This window comes from Stegostoma tigrinum, chromosome 6 (assembly GCF_030684315.1).
Source record: "Stegostoma tigrinum isolate sSteTig4 chromosome 6, sSteTig4.hap1, whole genome shotgun sequence".
NCBI classification, from domain to species: Eukaryota; Metazoa; Chordata; class Chondrichthyes; order Orectolobiformes; family Stegostomatidae; genus Stegostoma; species Stegostoma tigrinum.
The window spans coordinates 70183066-70207263 of NC_081359.1; the positions used below are offsets into that span (position 1 = coordinate 70183066).

General features: G+C 40.9%; 1 protein-coding gene across 7 annotated transcripts in view; it reads right to left on the bottom strand.

The window, feature by feature from the left end:
• LOC125453028 (solute carrier family 35 member F2-like) overlaps positions 1–24198 on the bottom strand; it is a 55366-nt gene that overhangs the window by 6294 nt on the left and 24874 nt on the right. For 4 of the 7 annotated variants that reach the window (XM_048532048.2, XM_048532055.2, XM_048532053.2 and 1 more), the window contains exons 6-8: positions 23166–23322; positions 21204–21256; positions 9277–9431 (exon numbers count right to left, since the gene is read on the bottom strand). In XM_048532048.2, coding sequence (XP_048388005.1) covers positions 9277–9431; positions 21204–21256; positions 23166–23322 — 365 coding nt within the window. Of the gene's footprint in view, positions 1–3851; positions 4184–4383; positions 5307–9276; positions 9432–21203; positions 21257–23165; positions 23323–24198 lie in introns of those variants that run through there. The other 3 variants (XM_048532049.2, XM_048532052.1, XM_048532050.2) reach the window with 3 other exon arrangements.

The following is a 24198-nucleotide window of genomic DNA, read 5'->3' on the forward strand; positions in this document are numbered from 1 at the left end:
GATCTTAGGATTAGTGTAAAAGTTCAGCACAACATTGTGGGCCGAAGGGCCTGTAATGTGCTGCACTGTTCGATGTTCTATGATTGTTGCACACTGTCCATTCAACCATTGTCCTAGCAGCCACATAGTTTCGCCAGCAAAGGCTGCAAAGAGCATGGCATAGTTTCTCCACTCCAGGGAAGTATTGGATGACAAAGGGTACTCTCACCAGTTGTATGATCCTTTGATCTCTCTCTGCCCTTCATCTCTCTGCCTATAAGCTCTGTGCTGTCCTCTCACTGCACCTGATGGTGGGGCTGCACTCCGAAAGCTTGTGTTTTCAAATAAACTTGTTGGACTATAACCTGCTATGTTATTTTTTGAGTTTTTCCACACTTAATTAGTGGTCGTGGTCTGCCGAATTTTAAATTGATCCAAGTCCTCAAACTTGCTACTTTTTTCTGTTGAATTCTTATGGCCAAAATGAATGTATAACCAAGATTCAACTGAGCACAAGAGATACAAATTCTGAAATTCTGTATCTGACTTCCAAGAGCTGTATGAGATAAGATTTCTCTATATAGGGACCCAACTCGAAAGTCTTAGATTCAGAAATGTATTTTTTGGCAGTTTGCGGTCTGAGACACTTTTCAGATAGCGTGTTTTTTTAATGTAGAGACAAGAGAATGATTAAATTTGTAGCTATGGTAACTGTTGTGCAATGCTATCCACCCACAAATAGACACAGCTGGGAACATATTCAAGAATTAACCTTTAATAGTTAGCTCAAAAAAGAAACAAGGAAGAATTTTAATGGTAACCTTTCAAATTAGTTGACTGGTTGATATAAAGTGGTGTATTAGATCACAGAAGGAGGTTGATGTTAATCACTGTAATGACTTGATATTTTTCTTTTGGTTTCCATAGCATCCTCCTACACTTTGCTACTGGGAGACACCAACCTTTGCACCATTCTGTAATTATCTAACCAAGAAAAGAGCCTGAAATCTTTTATTGGAGATGTAGAATAATGCAAGCATTTCAGTGTTGTGCTTTGTATTCTTTAATTATCAATACTATTGCTAAGCACCTTGGATAACTACATGATACTTTAACAAAAAAAGGTAAAGATCGATCAAATTTAAGTTTTTTATCCAAATACATAGGACTAGCAAAACTGAGAGTACATTGAAGTAAGGCTGACTAATGAACACAGAATACTGATTGCAATTATGCCACACAATGATGTTGCGACAGCGTGAATTATTATTTAACAATTATTGAACCTTCAGTTACTACTTCATTAGGAGTTTGCAAATGAACACAGGTAAATTTCAAAGGAAATAATGTGTATGGACATCTGTGTTACTGATCAAGTTGTGAAATATCAAAAATAAATACTTTTCTCATGTTTGTCTCAAATTTATTTTTGTTTCCTCCAATAGTTCTCTACTTGTGTTTTGTCAGTGTCTTGCATGTGATGCCCCCTCGATAATTATCGAGGACCCAACACTGGCAATCATCGAAACCCAGCAGTGTGGAAGCAGGTTGTTTAGCCCATTAAATCCAACCTACTCTGACACTGTAACCCAACATTTCCCATAGCTAATCCACCTGTACATCCCTGGACACAATAGCAATTTAGCAAGGCATATCCACCTAACTGCCACAACTTTGGACATTGGGAGGAAACTAGAGCACCTGGAGAAAACCTACACAGACAGAGGGAGAATGTGCAAACTCCACACAGCCAGTTACCCAAAGGTGGAATTGAACCCAGGTGCCTGGTGCTATGAGGCAGCAGTGCTAACCACAGGAGTGCAAGTCTGAGGACTGAAAGAAGGAATTCTCCCACCTATTGGAATTGTATTCCGCTAATGTCAATTTATGCAAAACTTGGGAGGAATAAAATTGAAGTGGTCTGAGGTGAAGAATTATTGTTAGTAAACTACAATTTGATAGTGGCTGGTGAAATAAATTCCCACAATACAGAAAATGGAAATTCACGGACTAAATTTTGATTTGGATTTCTGCTTTTTGCTTCTCCTCAAGAACATTGTTCAAAACTGGAAAGAAGAATAATTCAAGTAACTAGCAACCACACAGTCTATTAACTGTGGTGGACTTTTGTAGGATCTATAAATTGAGTTAAAATTGATGAGAAATTTTAAATACCGGGTTTAATTCAAGGACAGCCTACAGGTTTGTTTTGTTTGCTAAATAAGAACATATGAAATAGAAGCAGGAATAAGGCACTCAGCATCTGAGTTTGCTCCTTCATTTAATGAGATCTATAACGGCACCACCATTTTTCTGCACTATCCCCATTTCCCTGTTTTTAATACGCAGAAATCTATCAATCTCCGTCTTGAACATGCAATGACTGAGCTTCCCCTCTGAGAGGAAAATTCCAAAGTTTCACCACCTTCTGTGTGAAGAAATTCATCCTCATCCTAGTCCTAAAAGGCTGCCCCTTATTCTGAAGATGTGTCTACTGGTTCTAGACTCTCCTGGTCAGGAGAATCATCCTTCCCTCAAATACCCTGTTAATCCCTGTAAAAATTGTACGTTTGAGATCCTATCTCTTCTCTTATTTGTACATGAGGTGTGGGTATCACTGACTAAACCAGCATTTAATTCTGCACCACCCCAAAAATAACCAGTTACCAGAAGAATCAAAAGATGATTTTGCAACTTCCAACCCATTGTTGGTATCTGATTGTCCTTTAGAATGTGGTGGTGAGCTGCCTTCTTGAACTGCTTGGGGTGCAGGGTCATCCACAGAGAGTTCCAGACTTTGACCCAATGACACTGAAAGACCAGTGATTTATTTCCACCAGGATGTGTGTGCCTAGGACAGAAACTTAACAGGTGCTGTTGCTTCCACTCATCTGCTGCCCTGGTCCTTCTAGGTGGTAGACGTCATGAGTTTCGAAGGTGTTGTCTAAGAAGAATTGGTACTGCTAGTGTAGTGCATCTTGTAGATAATGCATACTGCTGCTACTGAGGGTTGGGGGACTGAATGTATGTGGATCTGGTGCCAGTCAAACAGGCTGCTTCGTCCTGGACAGTATCAAGGATATGAAGGCTATCCAGGTCTTGCTGCACATGGACATGGAATGCTTCAGTATCTGAGGAGCCATGATTGAGACAGAACATGGCGCTATCATCACTGAACATCCTCACTTCTGACTTTATGATGAGAGGAATGGTCACTGATACAACAGCTGTAGATCATTGGGCCTAGGACACTGTCCTGAGAAACTCCTGCAGTAATGACCTGTGGCTGTGATGATTCTTCCAGTCTCCATAGAACATAGACCCAGACTATTTACATCTTCTTTAAAGGGCAATGCCCTCATTCCAGGGATCTGTTTGGAGAACCTTCATTGTACTTTCTCTGTGCCAAGTACATATTTTCATGTGTAAGGAGACCAAAAGCTCACACAATTCTCCAGGTGTGGCCTCCAAAAGGCTCTATATAATGCAATAGACATTTGAAGAGTACCCTGATTGGATAAATGAAAGATGTCTATATTTTGGCTTTCAAAGCTGCCTCACAAGGAAATACTCAGGTCTGTGATCCCACAGGAAACCTTGTTTGACAGACAAAAAACAATTAGATAATTTTAAGGTGGATGTGTAGTTTGGGGGAGAGTTGGAAGGGTCAGTACAGAGCCAGCTTTCATTCTCAGTAGACAGAGATGGTTTATACTTGAGTATTGGGAATACAGTTGTGAAAATGATATAGAACAACAAAGATCTATGGTTTAAATACACAATTCTATGAAGGTGAGAGCACATATTGAAAAATTTATTTTCTAAAGTACCAACCATATTTTGGCTTTTAACATGAAGCATTGGATACAGGAGTGGTAAAATTGCACAACACCTCAATTAACCCATACTTGGAAAATTGTGAGCAGTTTTGGGTACCTGTCATAGAAAGAACACATACAGCCAAAACACATAAAACCAGGGTGACAAACTAGTCATAAAAATACTCAAAATACAGGGACTATTTACAATGATACTAAGAGTCAACACCAGAAGAGTATTTCATAAATATTATTTTAATTAAAAAAGATCATTTTTGAGCTGTGTATTCTGAAGTCTTTCCAACTCAATATCGAGGCTTGAAAATTGTTGTAGCTCCTCAGTGAGAACTCAGAGTGGTGTAGGACGGCCTGTGAGATTAGGGGGCCTGTTAGAATGGGAGCACACGTGCTATAAGTTATCAGAGCTCCATGACTCCTATGGTTGCCTCAGAACTCAGGAGCCCAAAAAGCTCAACTCATGACCCCACTTAGGGTCCCAATCCCACTTTGGGAAGCCCTGCATTAGAGTGAATACGCAAGCACTATTTCTGCTGGCTGGGGAGTCATTAAAAGGGAATCACCAATTTAAAACAATAATTACCGATGAGAACAAAAGGATTTTTTAATAGAAATGCTACCACGTGAATTCCTTGGATTTGGAGTGGCTGTATCAATGCAGGTCAATTTGATAAATATTCATAACAGTAAGCGCTATCCAAAAGTGTAGGGCAGTGACTCAGACACAACGGAGGAGGTAGGCTGTTTACTTTACCATACTGGCTCTCCTCCTGCAAATTATTTAAAGGAAGTCCTTCGTGCTTCAAGATATTTGAAGAAGAGTTAAAAATTATTGAACCCTATGACAATAGTATTGACCTTTCTTCAATAAAGGAGAACATTTTCCTGAAAACCATTGACATTTCTTGGGCAAAGAACATTAGCATGAATTTAAATAAGTGTCTATGCTGACACTAATTAGGTTTGATATCACTGATGTGCAAATCTAGAAAGTTAATGAGACTTCAAAGGGTACTGATGGAGTTCCTCAAAAGTTGATAGCTTGAAAGAAACAATGAATATAGTCCAATGCAGATAAAGCCAAAGAGCTGAGCTGAATATGGCAGGACAAGGGTTTATTTTAGCCCATGCAACAGGCATACACAACATTTCATCACTTTTATTGCTGTGTAAGTGCTGAAAGTCTGCATATTAAGTGGATGTGCTTCCAGGAACATTTTGATTTTTAATACCTGATATGATGCATATATTGATATTTTGGAGATCACTGTGAAACTGAACTTCAATATAACTGCTTTAAATTACAATTAAAATATGCCATAATTCCCACTCCTCTTATTTTGTTTCCGAACTTTGTCATTCCACAGCGCTAGCAATTATTAATAATACCAGCTCATGTACTCACAGAAGAGAGCATCTTCCTTATTTCAAAACTTAACTGTTGTAACCAGTATCAAACCACATAGACTTCATGGCCACTTTGAAAGATTCCTTTCAGGAAAATAACAACAAGGTTTTAGAAACTGCCCTTTTTCAGCTTTATCACTCATTTCATCTCTCAAGAGCAAAACTAAGATGAACAAAGCTGTAACTCAAAGTCTGAGAAACCATTAACTCATTTGAAATTCTTCTGCTTCACCTTTGTATGCACCAGACCATGGGAAAAAGTGATGTCTGATTTGTTTCGAGTCTATTCTTTAACAATCCTGATTCTCAAAGGAACCAGCCCCAAATTCCAAATGATCTGATTGGATTATGCTTTCAACCGCCACTGCTCGTCAAAAGCTATTTTCTCGTGTTAAACACTAACAAGTTGCCACTTGAATGGGCAATCATTACCAATGTACTTTAAGGCTCTAACAAAGTACTCGACAATTTCATCATTTATAAACAGCCTATGGTCACATCATCCAGAAGCACAAATTTCACAATTTCTGTTCACTCTGCTTATAAAACTCTCAGCCACTTTTAACCAAAAAAGACCATCACCCAAGATACCAAAGCAAAGGTCCAACCTAAATTTTACAAAAAAAAATCTACACAAGGCCAACAGCTAACATATTCTAGGAGAGTTAAGTCCAACTGTGCCACATTTTCCTTAACTTGAAACAGACAAAAGTGAATCCGTCTTTGTCAGCTCCTTTCAGTTTAAAGTCCTTAGGGTGTTCATGAGGCATAAGGTTTTAACCTAAGAAAGCAGTCATTTAGTTAGTGCCTTGAATCATAACAACCTGTCTGCCTTTGGTGCCGTTAATTTGTGGCAGGGACTGCCATTAGATCTTCTCTCCCCCTAGCATCTTACTTACCCGTTATCTTTAGGATGTTTGTAGTGTCCTCCACTTTGAAGGCTGAAGCAAAATATTGGTTTAAGTTATCTACCATTTCCCTGTTCCTGGTTATTACTTCCTCAGTCATGTCCTCCAAGGGTCCAACTTTTAGCGACTCTCTTTCATCCACTGACTTGCCCCTTAGTCTATTTTTACACTTTCTTCATACCTGTCAAACTGCCTTTATTTAAGTTGACTACAATGGTTTGAGACCCTAGTTGCTATCTGTCAAACTGAATTCAAACTTCTACAATATTGTTATTGCTAACTCCTAGAGTATCCTTAACCATGCGATCTCTTATTAATCCTACTTCATTACACATCACTTGATCTAAACAGCCCCTTCCTGGGTACGTTCTGGAATATGCTGTTATAGAAACAGGATGCATTCTACAAATTTGACTTCCATGTTACCCTTCATAATTTGTCAGCCGACAAGCAGGTATAATCACCCATGACAAATTGTAGTGCCCATCTTACACATCTTCATTATTTCTTGATTCATCCAACAGTAAGGTAATTCTTAGGGGGCCTAATAGATTATTCCAACATGTGATTTCTTTCCCTTTCTAATCCTCATTTCTACATTTATTATTATTCACTCATGGGGCATGTGTGTCATTGGTGGGCCAGAATTTATTATCCATCTCTAACTACCCTTGAGAGTGTGGTAGTGAGCTGCTTATTGGAACCACTGCAATCCATGTACTGTAGGTTTGACCTACAAAGTCATTACAAGGGAGTTCCAGGATTTTAACCTAAATAGATTCCCTATCACGATCCGTTATATCTGTACCACTACTCACTACTGCACTGATATCTTTGTTTATTAACATAGCTGCCACACCTCCCTTTACTTCATGCCTGTTCTTGTGGAACATCAAACATCTTTGAACACTGAGTTCCCAATCTTTCTCACCCTGCAGCCATATCTCCATAATAACTAATAAGTCATATACATTTACTTATTTTTGCGCAATCAACTCATCCATCATGTTACAAATGCTTTGTGCATTCAGAAAAAGAATCTTAACCTTGACTTTTTACCTTTATTGCACTGATTTTAATTTCTTCTGCAATCTTCTGCATTAATTTTCTACCCTTTCTGTCACACTTTGATTATCATTTAACTCTTTACTACCTTCCATTTCTGCTCTCACTTTTCCTTGTGAATTTTTAACAACTCCTTTCATTTGAACCTCCCCATTAATTATATTAGGGCCCTATCTACAGCCCTAGTTATATGATACATCAGGGCACTGGTGCCAACATGGTTCAAATGGAGCCTGTTCGAACAGAACAGCTCTTTCTTTTCTCAGCACTAGTGCTAATCCCCATGAATCTGAATGAGATAATAAAATGTGAGGCTGGATGAACACAGCAGGCCAAGCAGCATCTCAGGAGCACAAGAGCTTTTGTGCTCCTGAGATGCTGCTTGGCCTGCTGTGTTCATCCAGCCTCACATTTTATTATCTTGGAATCTCCAGCATCTGCAGTTCCCATTATCTCTGAATCTGAATGAGAACCCATTTCTCCCATACTAATCCTTCAGCCATGCATTTACCTCTCTAATCTTATTCACCTCACAGCGATTTGCACATGGGTCAAGTAGCAATCCTGAGATTATTAACTTTGTGATTTTGCTTATTAATTAAGCCCTAAGCCTCTCGTAATCCCTCATTAGAACCTCTTTCCTATTTCTACCTATGTAATTGCTACCTATGTAGACCATGACAACCGGATCTTCCCTTTCCCACTCCAAGTTTCAAACAAGCCCAGGAGAGAGATCTTTAACCTTGGACACAAAAAAAATCCGTTACGTGGAACAGTCCCTCTTCCGCACCTACACAGGCCCCAAACCCCACCTCTTCCTCCGGTACATTGATGACTGTGTCGGCACCGCCTCTTGCTCCCCAGAGGAGCTCGAACAGTTCATCCACTTCACCAACACCTTCCACCCCAACTTTCAGTTCACCTGGGCCATCTCCGGCACATCCCTCACCTTCCTGGACCTCTCAGTCTCCATCTCAGGCAACCATCTTGTAACTGATGTCCATTTCAAGCCCACCGACTCCCACAGCTACCTAGAATACACCTCCTCCCACCCACCCTCCTGCAAAAATTCCATTCCCTATTCCCAATTCCTCTGCCTCCGCCGCATCTGCTCCCACGATAAGACATTCCACTCCCGCACATCCCAGATGTCATACACCCAGCCTACCAATCACCTACCTGTTTTCTGTGTTATCATACTCAGCCTTGTAAGTTGGAAACAAATTGGTGGGGTTCTCTGTTGCCAGTTTTTGTCGTTTGCCTTTTTCACGGTCTTTCTCGCACAGGTCCACTCTTTTCTTTAAGAAGCTGTCTGTCCGACTCTCTATAGCGCTGCTTCTGAAGTTGCAGTCTACACTCTCCCCTGCTCCTTATGATGCTGTTGTATCCATGCCATCTTGTACTGTTTCTCAGGTGAACTGTTTCAGAAGCTGCTTTCCACACTGTCCAGTGCTATTTCAGAAGTCGCTGTCCTCTCCGTCTCCCTCTCTCTCGTTCTCTCTCTTTCTGCTTTGGAATTTAAGAAGCTATGGTCCCCATTTATTCCCACTCTTTATGAAGCTGCCATATCTGCTCTTTCTCACACTCCTTTTGAAGCTGCAGTCTCCTCTCTGTCCAGCAATGTTTCAGAAGCTGCTATCCTCACATTGTTTATGAAGCTGCTAACACTGCTTTCTGCCCCACTCTTCCAGAACCTGCTGTTCCCGTGCTTTCTCTAGTACTGCTCAGAAGCTGCTAGCCCTGCACTTTCATGCTGTTTCAGAAGCTGCTTTCCCTGTGCTGTCTCCTGTCCTTTATGAAGCTGCTGTCTCTGCTTTCTAGTGCTGTTTGAGAAGTTACTGCCTCCATATTTTCACTCTTAATGAAGCTGCCATTCCTGCTCTCTCTCTCACTGTTTCAGAAGCTGCAGTTTCGACTCTCTCCTGAGCTGTTTCACAGGAAAGTCCAGTTCACATGGAAAGTAAATAGCCCTTAAATAACCAGAGGAATGTGCGACACAAGGAAAATGAAATAAAATTGAAATATGCTCCTATGTCTACGACTGAATTTACTAACACAGTTTTTCTTGGATGGTTGCTCACCTTGTAATGGAATAAGAAAATCCCAAAGAAGATGCTGTAGAGGTCTGCCGTTAGGATTGCAAGATTGACTGACGTGGCACTGCTGATCTTAATCACAAGTGGCAGGAAGCTATACCATCCAAACATGCAAACAGCAAATGCAGTGAACAATAACACTGGAACAAAAAGAATAAAATATGTTTATCAAAATATGTTTATCTCAGAGCATGAAATTGTCAATCATGTTTTTAAAATGTAATCAGACTAGACGCACTTATTTAAGAAGTTTAGAATAGCATCATTCCTTATTTACATTGCTCTTAGCATTTCAAAACTACTGTTAATTGGTTGTCTTATCAGTAGGTTGGTGAGAGTTTATACACTCGTCACAATTTCCATCACATTCTATATAACGGTTCAAACGTTGCTGTTTGGTAGTTTAATTTGGAGTTTATTGCATATTTTACTAGTCTTTCTGCCAGAATATTGCTGGAAATGTACAAAATACTTCAGTGCCAACTTTTACCACTATATTTGAAATTTAGCTGTGATGTTAGACCATTAATGGCCAGAACATCTTGCTATGAAATTCCAATTTTCATTGTCAATGGTCAAGGCTATTGGACAACATTTACCACCACATTGTATTATATTTTCCAATTTGAAACACAGCCTTTTAGTTATTAGTATTGACTTTACAGCTATTGTCTGCCCTGTTGTTGATTCACCAAACAAAATATTGAGATCAACTAATGCATTATTAATTCCAAAGTATTTGGTGCTCTCTGTTCTCTCCAAGGAAGACAGAACAAACACTTGGTGAGACACATTTTGATGCAAACTGGTAAGTTGTTTCATTTTGCCATAAAGGCAGTGGATCTAGTTAGACTCAATGAATTCAATCAATGCAAATTATCATTCACATTACAGTTTCTGCCCATAAAGCTTTTCCTTTAAAAGCCTGGCTGGCTCTGTTTCTTTATTCAAAGCCAAAAGCAGCTTGCCAAACACTTTCAAAACAGTGTGTGAATCAATAAATGTAGAGTGTTAGTTATTAATGAGACAGGTTATCAAATTGATAATTGTCAACATTCTGCTAACAGGAAATGTGCCACATCAGGAACCTGAATGTTATTTCTCAAATGCAGCAGTCATTTTCCTGAAGTAAGTGACAATTGTTTTGAGAATATTTATCGCAGGCAAGTGACAATTATTTGGTAATAGGAAAAAGTGATGAAGAACTTGCCTTCTCTTTAATTTTGAACTTGGTTAAAGAAGCAATTCTGTCCTATAAACTGACACAGCCTAATCCTATGAAGTCAGCCCTGTCTACATTACAGAATGGACTCCAAACTGAAAATCATGGTTCAAGGCTGTATTTTGTCTGTTCAATTTATGTAATGACCATGGAAATTTTGAATAGAACAGTGATGGAACAATGAAATCATTTGGCAGGCAAACATCCTTAACTTGATGACTCCTAGACCATATGATATCAATGGTTATAAGCATATTTGCTGCTGTGACTACTGCTTGAGCTGGAGCTGCTTTGAGCCAGTTAGCTCAGTCGGCTGGACAGCTGGTTTGCAGTGTACGGTGACCCTCAGATTAAACCACTACCAGTTGTCTCTATGATGCAACAGCAGCCCAAATATCCTCTTGAACTATGTGACTTTACTTCCAATTTTTACCTGGAGCTGTCAAAGAGAAAATATTTTATTTTAAATGAGACAGGTAGGAAAATAACAGTGGTTCTTAAAGTGTGACTGCCATAATTGTTAATGTACTATCACACTATGAAAGAAACATTTGAACCATTCCAATTTTCCTAAAGAGGGAAGAAACTCAGTTGTTGATGAAAATAAATTTACAATCCACATGCAGTTAGTGTAAAGGGATGAAGCTTGTATTTTGATTTGTCTATGTGTTTTCTCCCTAGTTTTGACTGTTTAGAATAAAACTATAAATGCCAAGTATTCATGAAAAAAGATAATTTATTTGATGAGACAAGTGTTAGATTCTCCTCATAAATAGTGATTTTAATGTTTCAGTCTTTTAATGCAAAATTTGAATACATGCACAATAAATTGAGCTATGTAAATTCTTGAAGTTTGTTGTAATAAGTATAGCAGGGAATAGGCATTAATGATGGTATTAATGTAAGTTTTGCACTCTGATTCCATTTAGTCATACAGTCACATAGTTATACAGCAGGGAAGTACCCTTCAGTCCAACTTGTCATTGCCAACCAGATATCCTACATAAATATAGTCCCATTTACCAGCATTTGGCCCATATCCTTCTAAACCATTCGTATTCATGTACCCATCCAGATGCCTTTTAAATGTTGTAATTGTACCAGCCTCCACCACTTGCTCTGGCAGCTCATACCTGATATGCACCACCCTCTGCATGAAAAAAGTTGCCTCTCAGGTCCTCTTGAAACCTTTCTCCTCTCACCTTAAACCTATGCCTTCGAGTTGTGGACTCCTCTACCCTGGGACAAAAATTTTGGCTATTCACCCAATCTGTGCCCCTCATGATTTTATAAACCTCTATAAGGTCACCCCTCAACCTCCAACGCTCCAGGGAAAATAGCTCCAGCCTATTCAGCCTCTTCCTATAGCTCAAACTCTCCAACCCGGGCGACATATTTCTAAATCTTTTCTGACCCTTTCAGGTTTAACAACATCCTTCCTACAGCAGAGAGACCAGATCTGCATGCAGTATTCCAAAAGTGGCCTAACCAGAGTCCTGTACAGCTGCTACATGACCTCCCAAATCCTATACTCAATGCACTGACCAACAAAGGTAAGCATGCCAACTAGCTTCTTCATTATCCTATCTACCTGCAACTCTGCCTTCAAGGAACTATGAACATGCACCCCAAGGTCTCTTTGTTCGACAACACTGCCCAGGATCCTAACATTACCTGTATAAGTCCTGCCTTGATTTACCTTACCAAAATGCAACACATCACATTTATCTAAATTAAACTCCATCTGCCACTCCTTAGCCCATTGGCCCATCTGATCAAGGTCCTTTGTACTCTGAGGTAATTCTCTTCACTGTCCACATCTCACCAATTTTGGTGTCATCTGCAAACTTACTAACTATTCCTCCTATATTCCCATCCAAGTCATTTATGTAAATGACAAAAAAGTAGTGGAACCAGTATTGATCCTTACAGCACACCATTAGTCACATGCCTCCAGTCTGAAAAACAACCCTCCACCATTACCCTCTGTCTTCTACCTTCAAGCCAGTTCTCTTTCCAAATGGCTAGGTCTCCTTGGATCCCATGGGATCTAATCTCACTAGCCGATCTACAATGCAGAGCCTTGTTGAATGCCTTGCTGAAGGCCATACTGACAAAATCCACCATTTTGCTTTCACCAATCTTCTTATAGCTTCTTCAAAAATTTCAATCAAGTTAATAAGACACGATTTCCCGCTCACAAAGCCATGTCGACCATCCCCAATCAGTCCTTGCCTTTCCAAATACATGTAAATCTTGTCCCTTAGAATCCCCTGCAACAAATTCCCAACCATTGATGTCAGGCTTACCGGTCTAGAGTTCCCTGGCTTTTCTTTACCATCTTTCTTCAATAATGTCACCACATTAGCCACCTTCCAGTCTTCCAACACCACACTTGTGGCTATCGATGACTCAAATATCTCAGCAAAGGACCCAGCAATCATTTGCCTAGCTTCCCCCAAAGTTCTAGGACACACCTGATCAGGTCCCAGGGATTTATCCATCTTTACACATTTTAAGATGTTCAGCACTACTTCCGGTGTCATGGCGACACCATCCAAGATATTACTACTGTATTTGCTTTTCCAAGTTCTCCAGCTTCAATATGCTTCTCCACAATAAATACTGATGTGAAATACTTGTTTAGTATCTCACAATTTGTTGCAGTTCCAAACATAGATGGCCTTGTTGATCTTTAAGGGACCCTGTTCTCTCCCTTGTTACGCTTTTGCATTCTTATGGAAACGCTTTGGATTCTCCTTGACAATAATTGCCAAAGCTATTTCATATCCCTGTTGTGCCCTCCTGATTTCCCTCCTTGCTCTTAAAGCCCTCAAGGAATTCACTTGAGTTCTGCTGTCCATACCTGCCATATGTCTCCTTCTTTTCCTTGACCAGAGCCTCAATTTCTCTAGTCATTCAACATTCCCTTCACCTACCAGCCTTGCCTTTCACACTAACAGGAACATACTGTCTCTGGGCTGTTGTTATCTCATTGTAAAGGCCCCCAATTTTCCAACCATCTCTTTACCTGTGAATAGCCTCCCAATCAACTTCTGAAAGTTGTTGCCTAATACCATCAAAATTGTCCTTACTCCAATTTAGAACTTTAACTTTTAGATCAGATCTATCCTTTTCCATCACTATTTTAAAAATAATACATTTATAGAACATAGAACATAGAACATTACAGCACAGACCAGGGCCTTCGGCCCTCGATGTTGTGCCGACCTGTCACACCGATCTCAAGCCCATCTAACCTACACTATTCCATGCACGTCCATATGCTTGTCCAATGACGACTTTAATGTACCTAAAGGTGGCGAATCTACTACCGTTGCAGGCAAAGAGTTCCATTCCCTTACTACTCTGAGTAAAGAAACTACCTCTGACATCTGTCCTATATCTTTAACCCCTCAATTTAAAGCTATGCCCCCTCGTGCTCTCTGTCACCATCTAGGAAAAAGGCTCTCCCTATCCATCCTATCTAACCCACTGATTATTTTATATGTTTCAATTAAGTCACCTCTCAACCTTCTTCTCTCTAATGAAAACAGCCTCAAGTCCCTCAGCCTTTCCTCGTAAGACCTCCCCTCCATACCAGGCAACATCCTAGTACATGTCCTCTGCACCCTTTCAAAAGCTTCCACATCCTTCTTATAATGTGGTGACCAGACTGTACACAATACTCCAAGTGCGGCCGCACCAGAGTTCTGTACAGCTTCACCATAACCCCTTGGTTCCAGAACTCGATTCCTCTATTAAAAAAAGCTAAAACACTGTATGCCTTCTTAACAGCCCTGTCAACCTGGGTGGCAACTTTCAAGGATCTGTGTACATGGACACCGAGATCTCTCTGCTCATCTACACTACTAAGAATCTTACCATTAGCCCTGTACTTTGCCTTCTGGTTACTCCTACCAAAGTGCATTACCTCACACTTGTCTGCATTAAACTCCATTTGCCACCTCTCAGCCCAGCTCTGCAGCTTATCTATGTCTCTCTGCAACCTACAGTATCCTTCGTCACTATCCACAACTCCACCAACCTTAGTGTCGTCTGCAAATTTACTAACCCATCCTTCTACGCCCTCATCCAGGTCATTTATAAAAATGACAAACAGCAGTGGACCCAACACCGACCCTTGCGGTACACCACTAGTAACTGGTCTCCAGGATGAACATTTCCCATCAACTACCACCCTCTGTCTTCTTTCAGCAAGCCAATTTCCGATACAAACTGCTATATCTCCCACAATTCCATTCCTCCGCATTTTGTACAATAGCCTATTGTGGGGAACCTTATCGAACGCCTTGCTGAAATCCATATACACCACATCAACCGGTTTACTCTCATCTACCTGTTTGGTCACCTTCTCAAAGAACTCAATAAGGTTTGTGAGGCATGACCTTCCCTTCACAAAACCGTGCTGACTATCCCTAATCAATTTATTCTTTTCTAGATGATTATAAATCCTGTCCCTTATAACCTTTTCCAACACTTTACCAACAACTGAGGTAAGGCTCACTGGTCTATAATTACCAGGGTTGTCTCTACTCCCCTTCTTGAACAGTGGAACCACATTTGCTATCCTCCAGTCATCTGGCACTATTCCTGTAGACAATGACGAGTTAAAGATCAATGCCAAGGGCTCGGCAATCTCCTCCCTGGCTTCCCAGAGGATCCGAGGATAAATCCCATCCAGCCCAGGGGACTTATCTATCTTCACCCTCTGTAGGATTTCTAATACCTCTTCCCTGTGAACCTCAATCCCACCTAGTCTAGTAGCCTGTATCTCAGTATTCTCCTCGACAACATTGTCGTTTTCTAGAGTGAATACTGTTGAAAAATATTCATTTAGCACTTCCCCTATCTCATCTAACTCCACACACAACTTACCACTACTATCCTTGATTGGGCCTAATCTTACTTTCGTCATTCTTTTATTCCTTAAATACCTATAGAAAGCCTTAGGGTTTACCCTAATCCTATCCGCCAACAACTTCTCATGTCTCCTCCTGGCTCTTCTGAGCTCTCTCTTTAGGTCTTTCCTGGCTACCTCATAGCCCTCAAGTGCCCTAACTGAGCCTTCACATCTCATCCTAACATAAGCCTTCTTCTTCCTCTTGACCAGAAATTCCACCTCCTTCATAAACCACGGCTCCCGCACTCTACAGCTTCCTCCCTGCCTGACAGGTACATACTTATCTAGGACACACAGGAGCTTTTCCTTGAATAAGCTCCACATTTCTACTGTGCCCATCCCCTGCAGTTTCCTTCCCCATCCTATGCTCCCTAAATCTTGCCTAATCTCATCGTAATTGCCTTTCCCCCAGCTATAACTCTTGCCCAGTGGTATACACCTATCCCTTTCCATCACTAAAGTAAACATAACAGAATTGTGATCACTATCACCAAAGTGCTTACCTACTTCCAAATTAAACACCTGGCCTGGCTCATTACCCAGTAACAAAGCTAATGTGGCTTCGCCCCTTGTTGGCCTATCCACATACTGTGTCAGGAAGCCCTTCTGCACACACTGGACAAAAACTGACCCATCTATAGTACTCGAACTATAGTGTTCCCAGTCAATATTTGGAAAGTTGAAGTCCCCCATGACAACTACCCTGTCTCTCTCACTCCTATCGAGAATCATCTTTGCTATCCTTTCCTCTACATCTCTGGAACTATTTGGAGGCCTATAGAAAACTCCCAACAGGGTGACCTCTCCTTTCCTGTTTCTAACCTCAGCCCATACTATCTCAGTTGACGAGTCCCCAAACATCCTTTCTGCAACTGTCATACTGTCCTTGACCAACAGTGCCACACCTCCGTCCCTTTTACCATCTTCTCTGTTCTTACTGAAACATCTAAATCCCGGAACCTGCAACAACCATTCCTGTCCCTGCTCTATCCATGTCTCCGAAATGGCCACAACATCGAAGTCCCAGGTACTAACCCATGCTGCAAGTTCACCCACCTTATTCCGGATGCTCCTGGCATTGAAGTAGACACACTTCAAACCAACTTCTTGCTTGCCGGTGCCATCTCGCGTACCTGAAACTTTATTTCGGACCACTGTACTCTCAACCTTTTCTATATTCGAACTACAATTTTGGTGCCCATCCCCCTGCTGAATTAGTTTAAACCCACCCGAATAACCTTAGCAAATTTCCCCCCCAGGATATTGGTACCCCTCAGGTTCAGGTGAAGACTATCTTGCTTGTAGAGGTCCCACCTACCCCAGAAAGAACCCCAGTTATCCAAGAATCCAAAACCCTGCCTCCTGCACCATCCCTGTAGCCACATGTTCAACTCCTCTCTCTATTCCTCGCCTCACAAGCACGTGGCACGGGCAACAAACCAGAGACAACAACTCTGTTCGTCCTAGCTCTCAGCTTCCATCCTAGCTCCCTGAATTTCTGCCTTAAATCCCCCCCTCTCTTCTTACCTATGTCGTTGGTGCCAATGTGGACCATGACTTGGGGCTGCTCCCCCTCCCCCTTAAGGATCCCAAAAACACAATCAGAGACATCACACACCCTGGCACCTGGGAGGCAACACACCAACCGTGAGTCTCTCTCGTCCCCACAGAACCTCCTATCTGTCCCCCTAACTATGGAGTCCCCAATGACTAATGCTCTGCTCCTCTTCCCCCTTCCTTTCTGAGCAGCAGGGACAGACTCTGTGCCAGAGACCTGTGCCCCACTGCTTTCCCCTGGTAAGTTGTCCCCCCCCCAACAGTATCCAAAACGGTATACTTATTGTTGAGGGGAATGGCCACAGGGGATCCCTGCACTGCCTGTCGGTTCCCTTTCCATCCCCTGACCGTAACCCATCTGCCTTTTTCCTGTACTTGAGGAGTGACTACCTCCCTGTAACTCCTCTCAATAACCCCCTCTGCCTCCCGAATGATCCGAAGTTCATCCAGCTCCAGCTCCAGTTCCCTAACACGGCTTTCAAGGAGCTGGAGTTGGGTGCACTTCCCGCAGATGTAGTCAGCAGGGACACTAGTGGTGACCCTTACCTCCCACATTCTGCAGGAGGAACATTCAACTGCCCTGACCTCCATTCCCATTATTCTAAATTCCCAAGACTTAAAAAATAAAGAATAAAAAATAAACTTGTTCACTTGCCCCAAAGTGCTCCCCCACTGATACCTGCCTTATTTCCCGAAAGAAGTTCAGGTTTTGCAACTTCTCAAGTCAGTACATCCACGTTCTGAATAAGTAAATATTTTTGTACATAATTTAAAAATTCCTCGCCATCCTAGCCCTTATCACTATGGTATTCCCAGACTTTGGTAAGTTAAAATTCCCTACCACTACAAACGTATCAATGTTACAAACATCTGAGATCTCCTTAGAAATTTTTTTTCTCAGTTTCCCACTGACTACTGGGGGGCCAATATTACAATCCCAATAAAGTAACCATCCCTTTCTTATTTCTCAGTTCCACCCAAATCACTTCGCTGGAAATTTCGCAGGAATATCCTCCCTAAGTATAGCCAAAATGTTATCTCCAACCAAAAACACCACTCCCCCTCCTCTCTTGCCCCCCCCCCCCAATTCTACCCTTCCTATGGCATCAACATCTTGCAACATCAAGCTGCCAGTCCTTCTCTTCCCTGAGCCATGTTTCTGTAATAGCCATGATTATCCCATTCTCCCAACCACACCATGAGTTCTGCCTTATGCCTCCAGCATTGAAATAAATGCAATTTAATTGATCAGCCTTACCTCATTCTCTGCCTTGTTCTTGTCTGCCTTGACTGTTTGACTGGTTCCTATTCTTGATCATACCATATCAGGCTAATCTCTTTTCTCACTATCTCTTTGGGTCCCCCCCTTACCAATTTAAAGCCTCCAAAGTAGCACTAGCAAATCTCCCCACCAGGATGTTGATGCCCTTCCAATGCCGGCACAATCCTTATACAGGTCACTTCTAATCCAGAAGAGTTTCCAATGATCCAAAAATGCGGATCTCTGCCCCCTGCACTGGATCCTCAGCCACAAAATCCACTTATTCCTACTCTCACTAGCATGTGACACTAGGAGAATCCAGATTTTACTACGTTTGAGGACCTAGTTTATAACCTCCTGCCTAATTTCCTACATTCTCCCTTCAGAACCTTGTCCTTTCTCTTCCTGTGTCATTGGTACCAACACATTCAATGACCTTCTGTTGGTCACTCTCCCCTTTGGAGAATATTCTGCACCTTTTCTAAGACATCCTTGACCATGGCACTAGGGAGGCAACACACCATCCTGATGTCATGTTATATGATACATTTGGGGCGGCACGGTGGCTCAGTGGTTAGCACTGCAGCCTCACAGCACCAGGGACCTGGGTTTGATTCCAGCCTCGGGCGACTATCTGTGTGGAGTTTGCACATCCTCTCCGTGTCTGTGTGGGTTTCTTCCGGGTGCTCCGGTTTCCTCCCATGGTCCAAAAGATGTGCAGGCTAGATGGATCAGCCATGCTAAATTGCCCTGAGTGTTCAGGGGTTTGTGGGTTATAGGGGAATGGGTCTGGGTGGGATGCTTCAAGGGACAGCGTGGACTTGTTGGGCCGAAGGGCCTGATTCCACACTGTAGGGATTTTATGATTCTATGATGTCAGAAATATCTATCTGAGTCCCTGGCTCGAGAGCTCCCTACTACCATTGATCGCTTGGAACCTGTCATACCCCTCAGTACAGTACAGTACAGAACCAGAAACTTGACTGCCAGTGCTATGTTTCCCTGTAAGCCCATCACCCCCTATATTTTCTAAAATAGCATACCTGTTAGAGATGGGGATAGCCACAGGACACTTCTGCACTACCTGCCCACCTCTCCTACCTTTTCCTAAAGGTAACCCATCTACCTTACTGTATTTGTGGTTTTTTACCTTCCTGAATCTGTCATCCATCACACCTCCTAGCCCCTGTAAAATCCTCATCGCCTCTAATTGCTGCTCCTGCCAACGCATGTAATCCAATAGGATTCACACACAAACACACATCCTGCAGACGTAATCAGCAGAAACATTGAAATTCTCTCTAATCTCCCACATCAGACAGGAAGAGAACATTGTTTTACTAAAGGACATCTCCACACCTTAATCTACAAACCCAGAAAATAGCAGAGTCTTACTGCTGTAAAATCAGTGCTCTAGTATAACTTACTACCTATGTTTTATATTTTTAAAAATGAATCATGACAGATCCCAGCAAAACATAAAAATAAAACCTTCACCCTACTCCCTATTATAGATTTATGAAAAAAACTTTGAGATTTATAAGTTCTATATGTCTTTAAAACAAGCACTTAGCTGCTGACACTCCTGGCTGTCATTAGCTCCAAGAATAAGGTCTCGTCAAGGCCAACTGTGACATTTTACTGTTTGTTTGTCTTTCTTAGACTGAACTCTAAATTCCAGAGATGCTGTACTTTCACAGTCAGTCAACTGTGAAAGTTCACTGCTTGGTTTTTTGATGAACGCTAGAGCCATCCTCTCATGTGGTTTCTCCCAAGGCTCTTCTTCTCTCTCTCTTTCCTCCTGTTTTAAAGTGTCATTGTTTTTAATTTTTGTTTAAAAGTTCTAAAAGTAAAGCTAAACCTTATAAAAACCATAATTACTGCTCCAGGAACTCAAAGAAATCAGCTCAAGCAATGAAAAAGCCTCAAACCTAACAATTCTTAGAGCCACAATGATCTCTTGGCAGGGACACACTCTTAACTCAGGGCAAAAGCTTTTCTTGGTGAGAAAACTACTGAGGCCAAAAATTAAATGTAGAGTAGGGCTCTCCTTTAACTTTTGTGCTATTCATCAGTGAGGACAAACATCAAGAGCTAATATGCTTTTTGTTTTCAAATAACGTGCAGAAACTCATTGGCTAAGCTTCAATTATCTCCTCCAGTGTGAAGTATTTGAAGGCTACCTACAGGCCTATATGTTGTTCATTGCTCATATCATCTCAAAACACGATATCATGTCTGTACTGGTGATGCCCAGTACAACCTCATTCCAACCTCTCTCAGATCCTCAACTGTCTCTGATATGTCACACTGTTTAACCACCATCTGGATGAACAGAAATTTCCTCCAATTAATTATTGGAAACACCAAAGCAATTGACTTTGCTCATCTTCCTTTGGTCCATTCAATGTAATTGTCTGAAGCTAAGACAGACCATTTACAACCTTGCTATGGTATTTGACCGTAAGATGAGCCTCTGACCCACATATCACCCAGACTGCTTATTTTCACCTCTGCAACATTGTTCAACTTTGATGCCTGATGCATCTGCTTAAATTTGTGATCATCCAAATATTAACTACCTGAGTCCTAATTCATGCCAAGTCTTATTTTAAAATCGTTGTCTTTGTTTTCAAATTCCTCCATGGCATCTCCTCTTCCCATCTATGAAACTCACCTCTGACTTTACATTCCTGGCTTACTGCACACTTACAATTTTAATCACTCCAATTCTACTTTCAACAGCTTTAAGTTCCAGACTTCCCTCCCGAGTCTTCTAATTTTAGGATCCTTCTTAAAATGTAAGTCTTTGACCAAACACTTGGGCATCTATCTGATATCTCCTTCTGTAAATGAATGTGAAAAAAAAAGCTTTTGCTAAATGCCTTGAAACATTTGACTGTGTTAACGGAACAACAGAAAGTTGTTGTTGTTGTATAGATGCTTACCGACTTGCCAGCTCCAATTAATGTTTGCAATTGCATTATGTTCCAGAATACTTCTATAACATAAGAAAATGAAAAACATGATCTAAAAATAATAAGTATTAAGCATACAAGGTCATTCATAATTTTTTCACAAAACAATCTTTTTATTTCAGCCCCGTTTCCCTCTCATATGCCTTTTAAAATATATCTTGCCTATTGATTTTTATTCTTCAAACGAAAATAATAATGCCATATAACTTCATGTCTGACATCACATATCTCAATTACATTATCACATTACATTACAATATCACATTACTCAATCACCTACATCATTCAGAATATTTTTCAATAACACCATTAAATAACTCAAACCTAAGTCAGTAGAATCAATCTGAATGACTATAGATTGTAAAGGTATAAGTTAGTTAAGTGATTCTCTTGTGATTTATGATCTTAATCACACATTGTTCTCCATTGCTCAATATATGCCTGATATTTCACTGGCTGTTATGTGGCAACACAAGTAAATTACAAGCATATTGAAAATTTGTATTAATACTTGTATATTTTCATTGATTAGGCTCAGCTGCCACAATGAAGGTGATAGTAAGAGTGGCATTCACAGTCAACATGAGCAACCCATAGTGCCATTCAGCCATACAGCATGAAAACAGAGCCTTCAGTCCAACTTGGTTATGCTGACCAGGTTTCCCAAACTAAACTAATCCCTTTTACCGGTGTTTGGCCCATATTCCTCTAAACCTTTCCTATTCATGTACTTGTCCAAATGTCTTTTAAATGTTGTAACTGCGCCTGCATCAACCACTTCCTCTGGCAGTTCATTTCATAGATGAGCCATCTTCTGTATGAAAAAGTTGCTCCTGAAGTGCCTGTTAGATTTTCCCCTCTCACCTTAAAACTACGCCCTCCAGGTTTCACCTTATCTATGGCCCTCACAATTTTATAAACCTCAGTAAGGTCACCCCTCAACCTCCTACATTCCAGCAAAGGACTCTCAGCCTGTCCAGCCTCTCCTGATAAATTTTTTATGCACCCTCTCCAATTTGATTATATTATTAGTAGCTCAATCAACAATATTCAGTTAGGCTTATTTTTCAGGTTAACTTAAAACTAAAAGTTAGATTTTAAGTTGTTCCCAAGTGTAGTTCTTGACCAGGACGCTTCTGAATTATTTTTAAAAACTTGCTTGAATTGAAATAAATTTATTTGGGCTCAGCCTGACACATGGGCAGCTTGCTTGATAGTGATTTATAACTTGTTGTACAAGATTCCATAATTCTCCTGAGGAAACAAGCTTTAGCTTAATGATAAATTGGGCAGCACAATGGTTCAGTGGTTAGCACTGCTGCCTTACAATACCAGAGACCAAGGATTCAATTCTCACCCTCGAGTGACTGTCTGCGTCGAGTTTGTGCGTTCTCCCTGCACCTGTGTGGGTTTCCTCTGAGTTCCCCGGTTTCTTCCCACAACCCAAAGATGTGCAGGTTAAGTGGATTGGCCATGCTAAGTTGCCCATAGTGTCTGGGAATGTGGAAGCTAGGTGGATTAGCCATGGTTAATGTGGGATTACAGGGTTGGAGTAGGGGGGTGTGGGATACTCTTTGGAGGGGGGGTGTGCACTCAATAGGCTGAATGGTCTGTTCCCACACTGTAGGGATTCTATGAAAAATGATAAACAAATGTTGGACGCTAGAGGAATAATATAATCTTAAGATTATGACATCCTACAGTCAAATCAAGATACATTTTTAATTAACTAATTTTTCTTTTCATTTCATCTGTTGCTGGTAGAATAATGTCATGGGTGGTATTTTTAGTGTTCTACATGGAAAATATTGATTGAAAAGGAGCTAAGTATGAACCAAAATTGTGCCAATGAACTCAGCTTCCTGTTGTACCAATTACATTAAAACACAGTTAATATGAGACACAATTTAGAAAAACGATGTCATTCCTTACAACTGTATACCACTAAAGAAGGTTCCAAATAAGCCAAGCATTCCCAGGAACTCCTCACGGCTAAAGTTTTTCACGACAAATTCCTCACAAACATTAGAAACTCCATAAAGAGCGGCACCACCCAGGACCAGAAAGTCTCCCAGCAACTTGTTGCTACCTATTTGAAAAAAACCAAGATCATCAATAATACTGCATTTTATAACAAAATAGAACAGCATTCTTTATTTGAGTAACAAAAATGTTTAAATGCATGTTGGCATTTGGGATAAATCTCCATGGAAACTAATCAATCCATGGTCAGTCAAGCAACATTTTTAAAAAGTAGCTGGTCTATATTCTAGTCAGAAGTGATATTGAGATTTATAGAGATATTCATTGCTCTGCTAGAGAGACTGGAAAGAAAACTAGTATTTCCTAAAGTGTGGTAGGGAAATACATAATAAAAATAAAGATACATTAACTCTGGATGGACTACACCTGATTTGCTAAGTGGTAATTTTAGGCCCTGGGTTTCTGAAACAGTGGCTGACAAGTGCCGTAATCCCAGCATTGTGTGACAGTTTACTGCAGAGGCCAAACACTTATTTTCCCAACAACTGAAACTAGTTTGAGGTATTTTCTAATCTACTTGTTCAGAGGTGTCATTGCACATCTCATTGGCAGGTGGGACATGAACCCATGTCTCTTAGCTCAAAGCTATGAACACTACCACTGCACTACAATTTCTATGCTAACCTATACCTATGTCCCTAATACTCCCAAAACCTGTTCAATTTGAATAGCCTATCAGCTTAAATGAAGTCTAATTCTTCCACAGAGTCATAGAGTTATGTAGCACAGAAACAGACCCTTCGGTCCAGTCAGTCCTTGCCAAGCATAATCCTGAACTAAACTATTCCCACCTGCCTGCTCTTGGCCATATCCCTCCAAACCTTTCCCATGCATGTACATATCCAAAATGTCTTTTAAACATTGTAATTATGCCCACATCCACCACTTCCTCAGGAAGTTCATTCCATATGTGAACGAACCT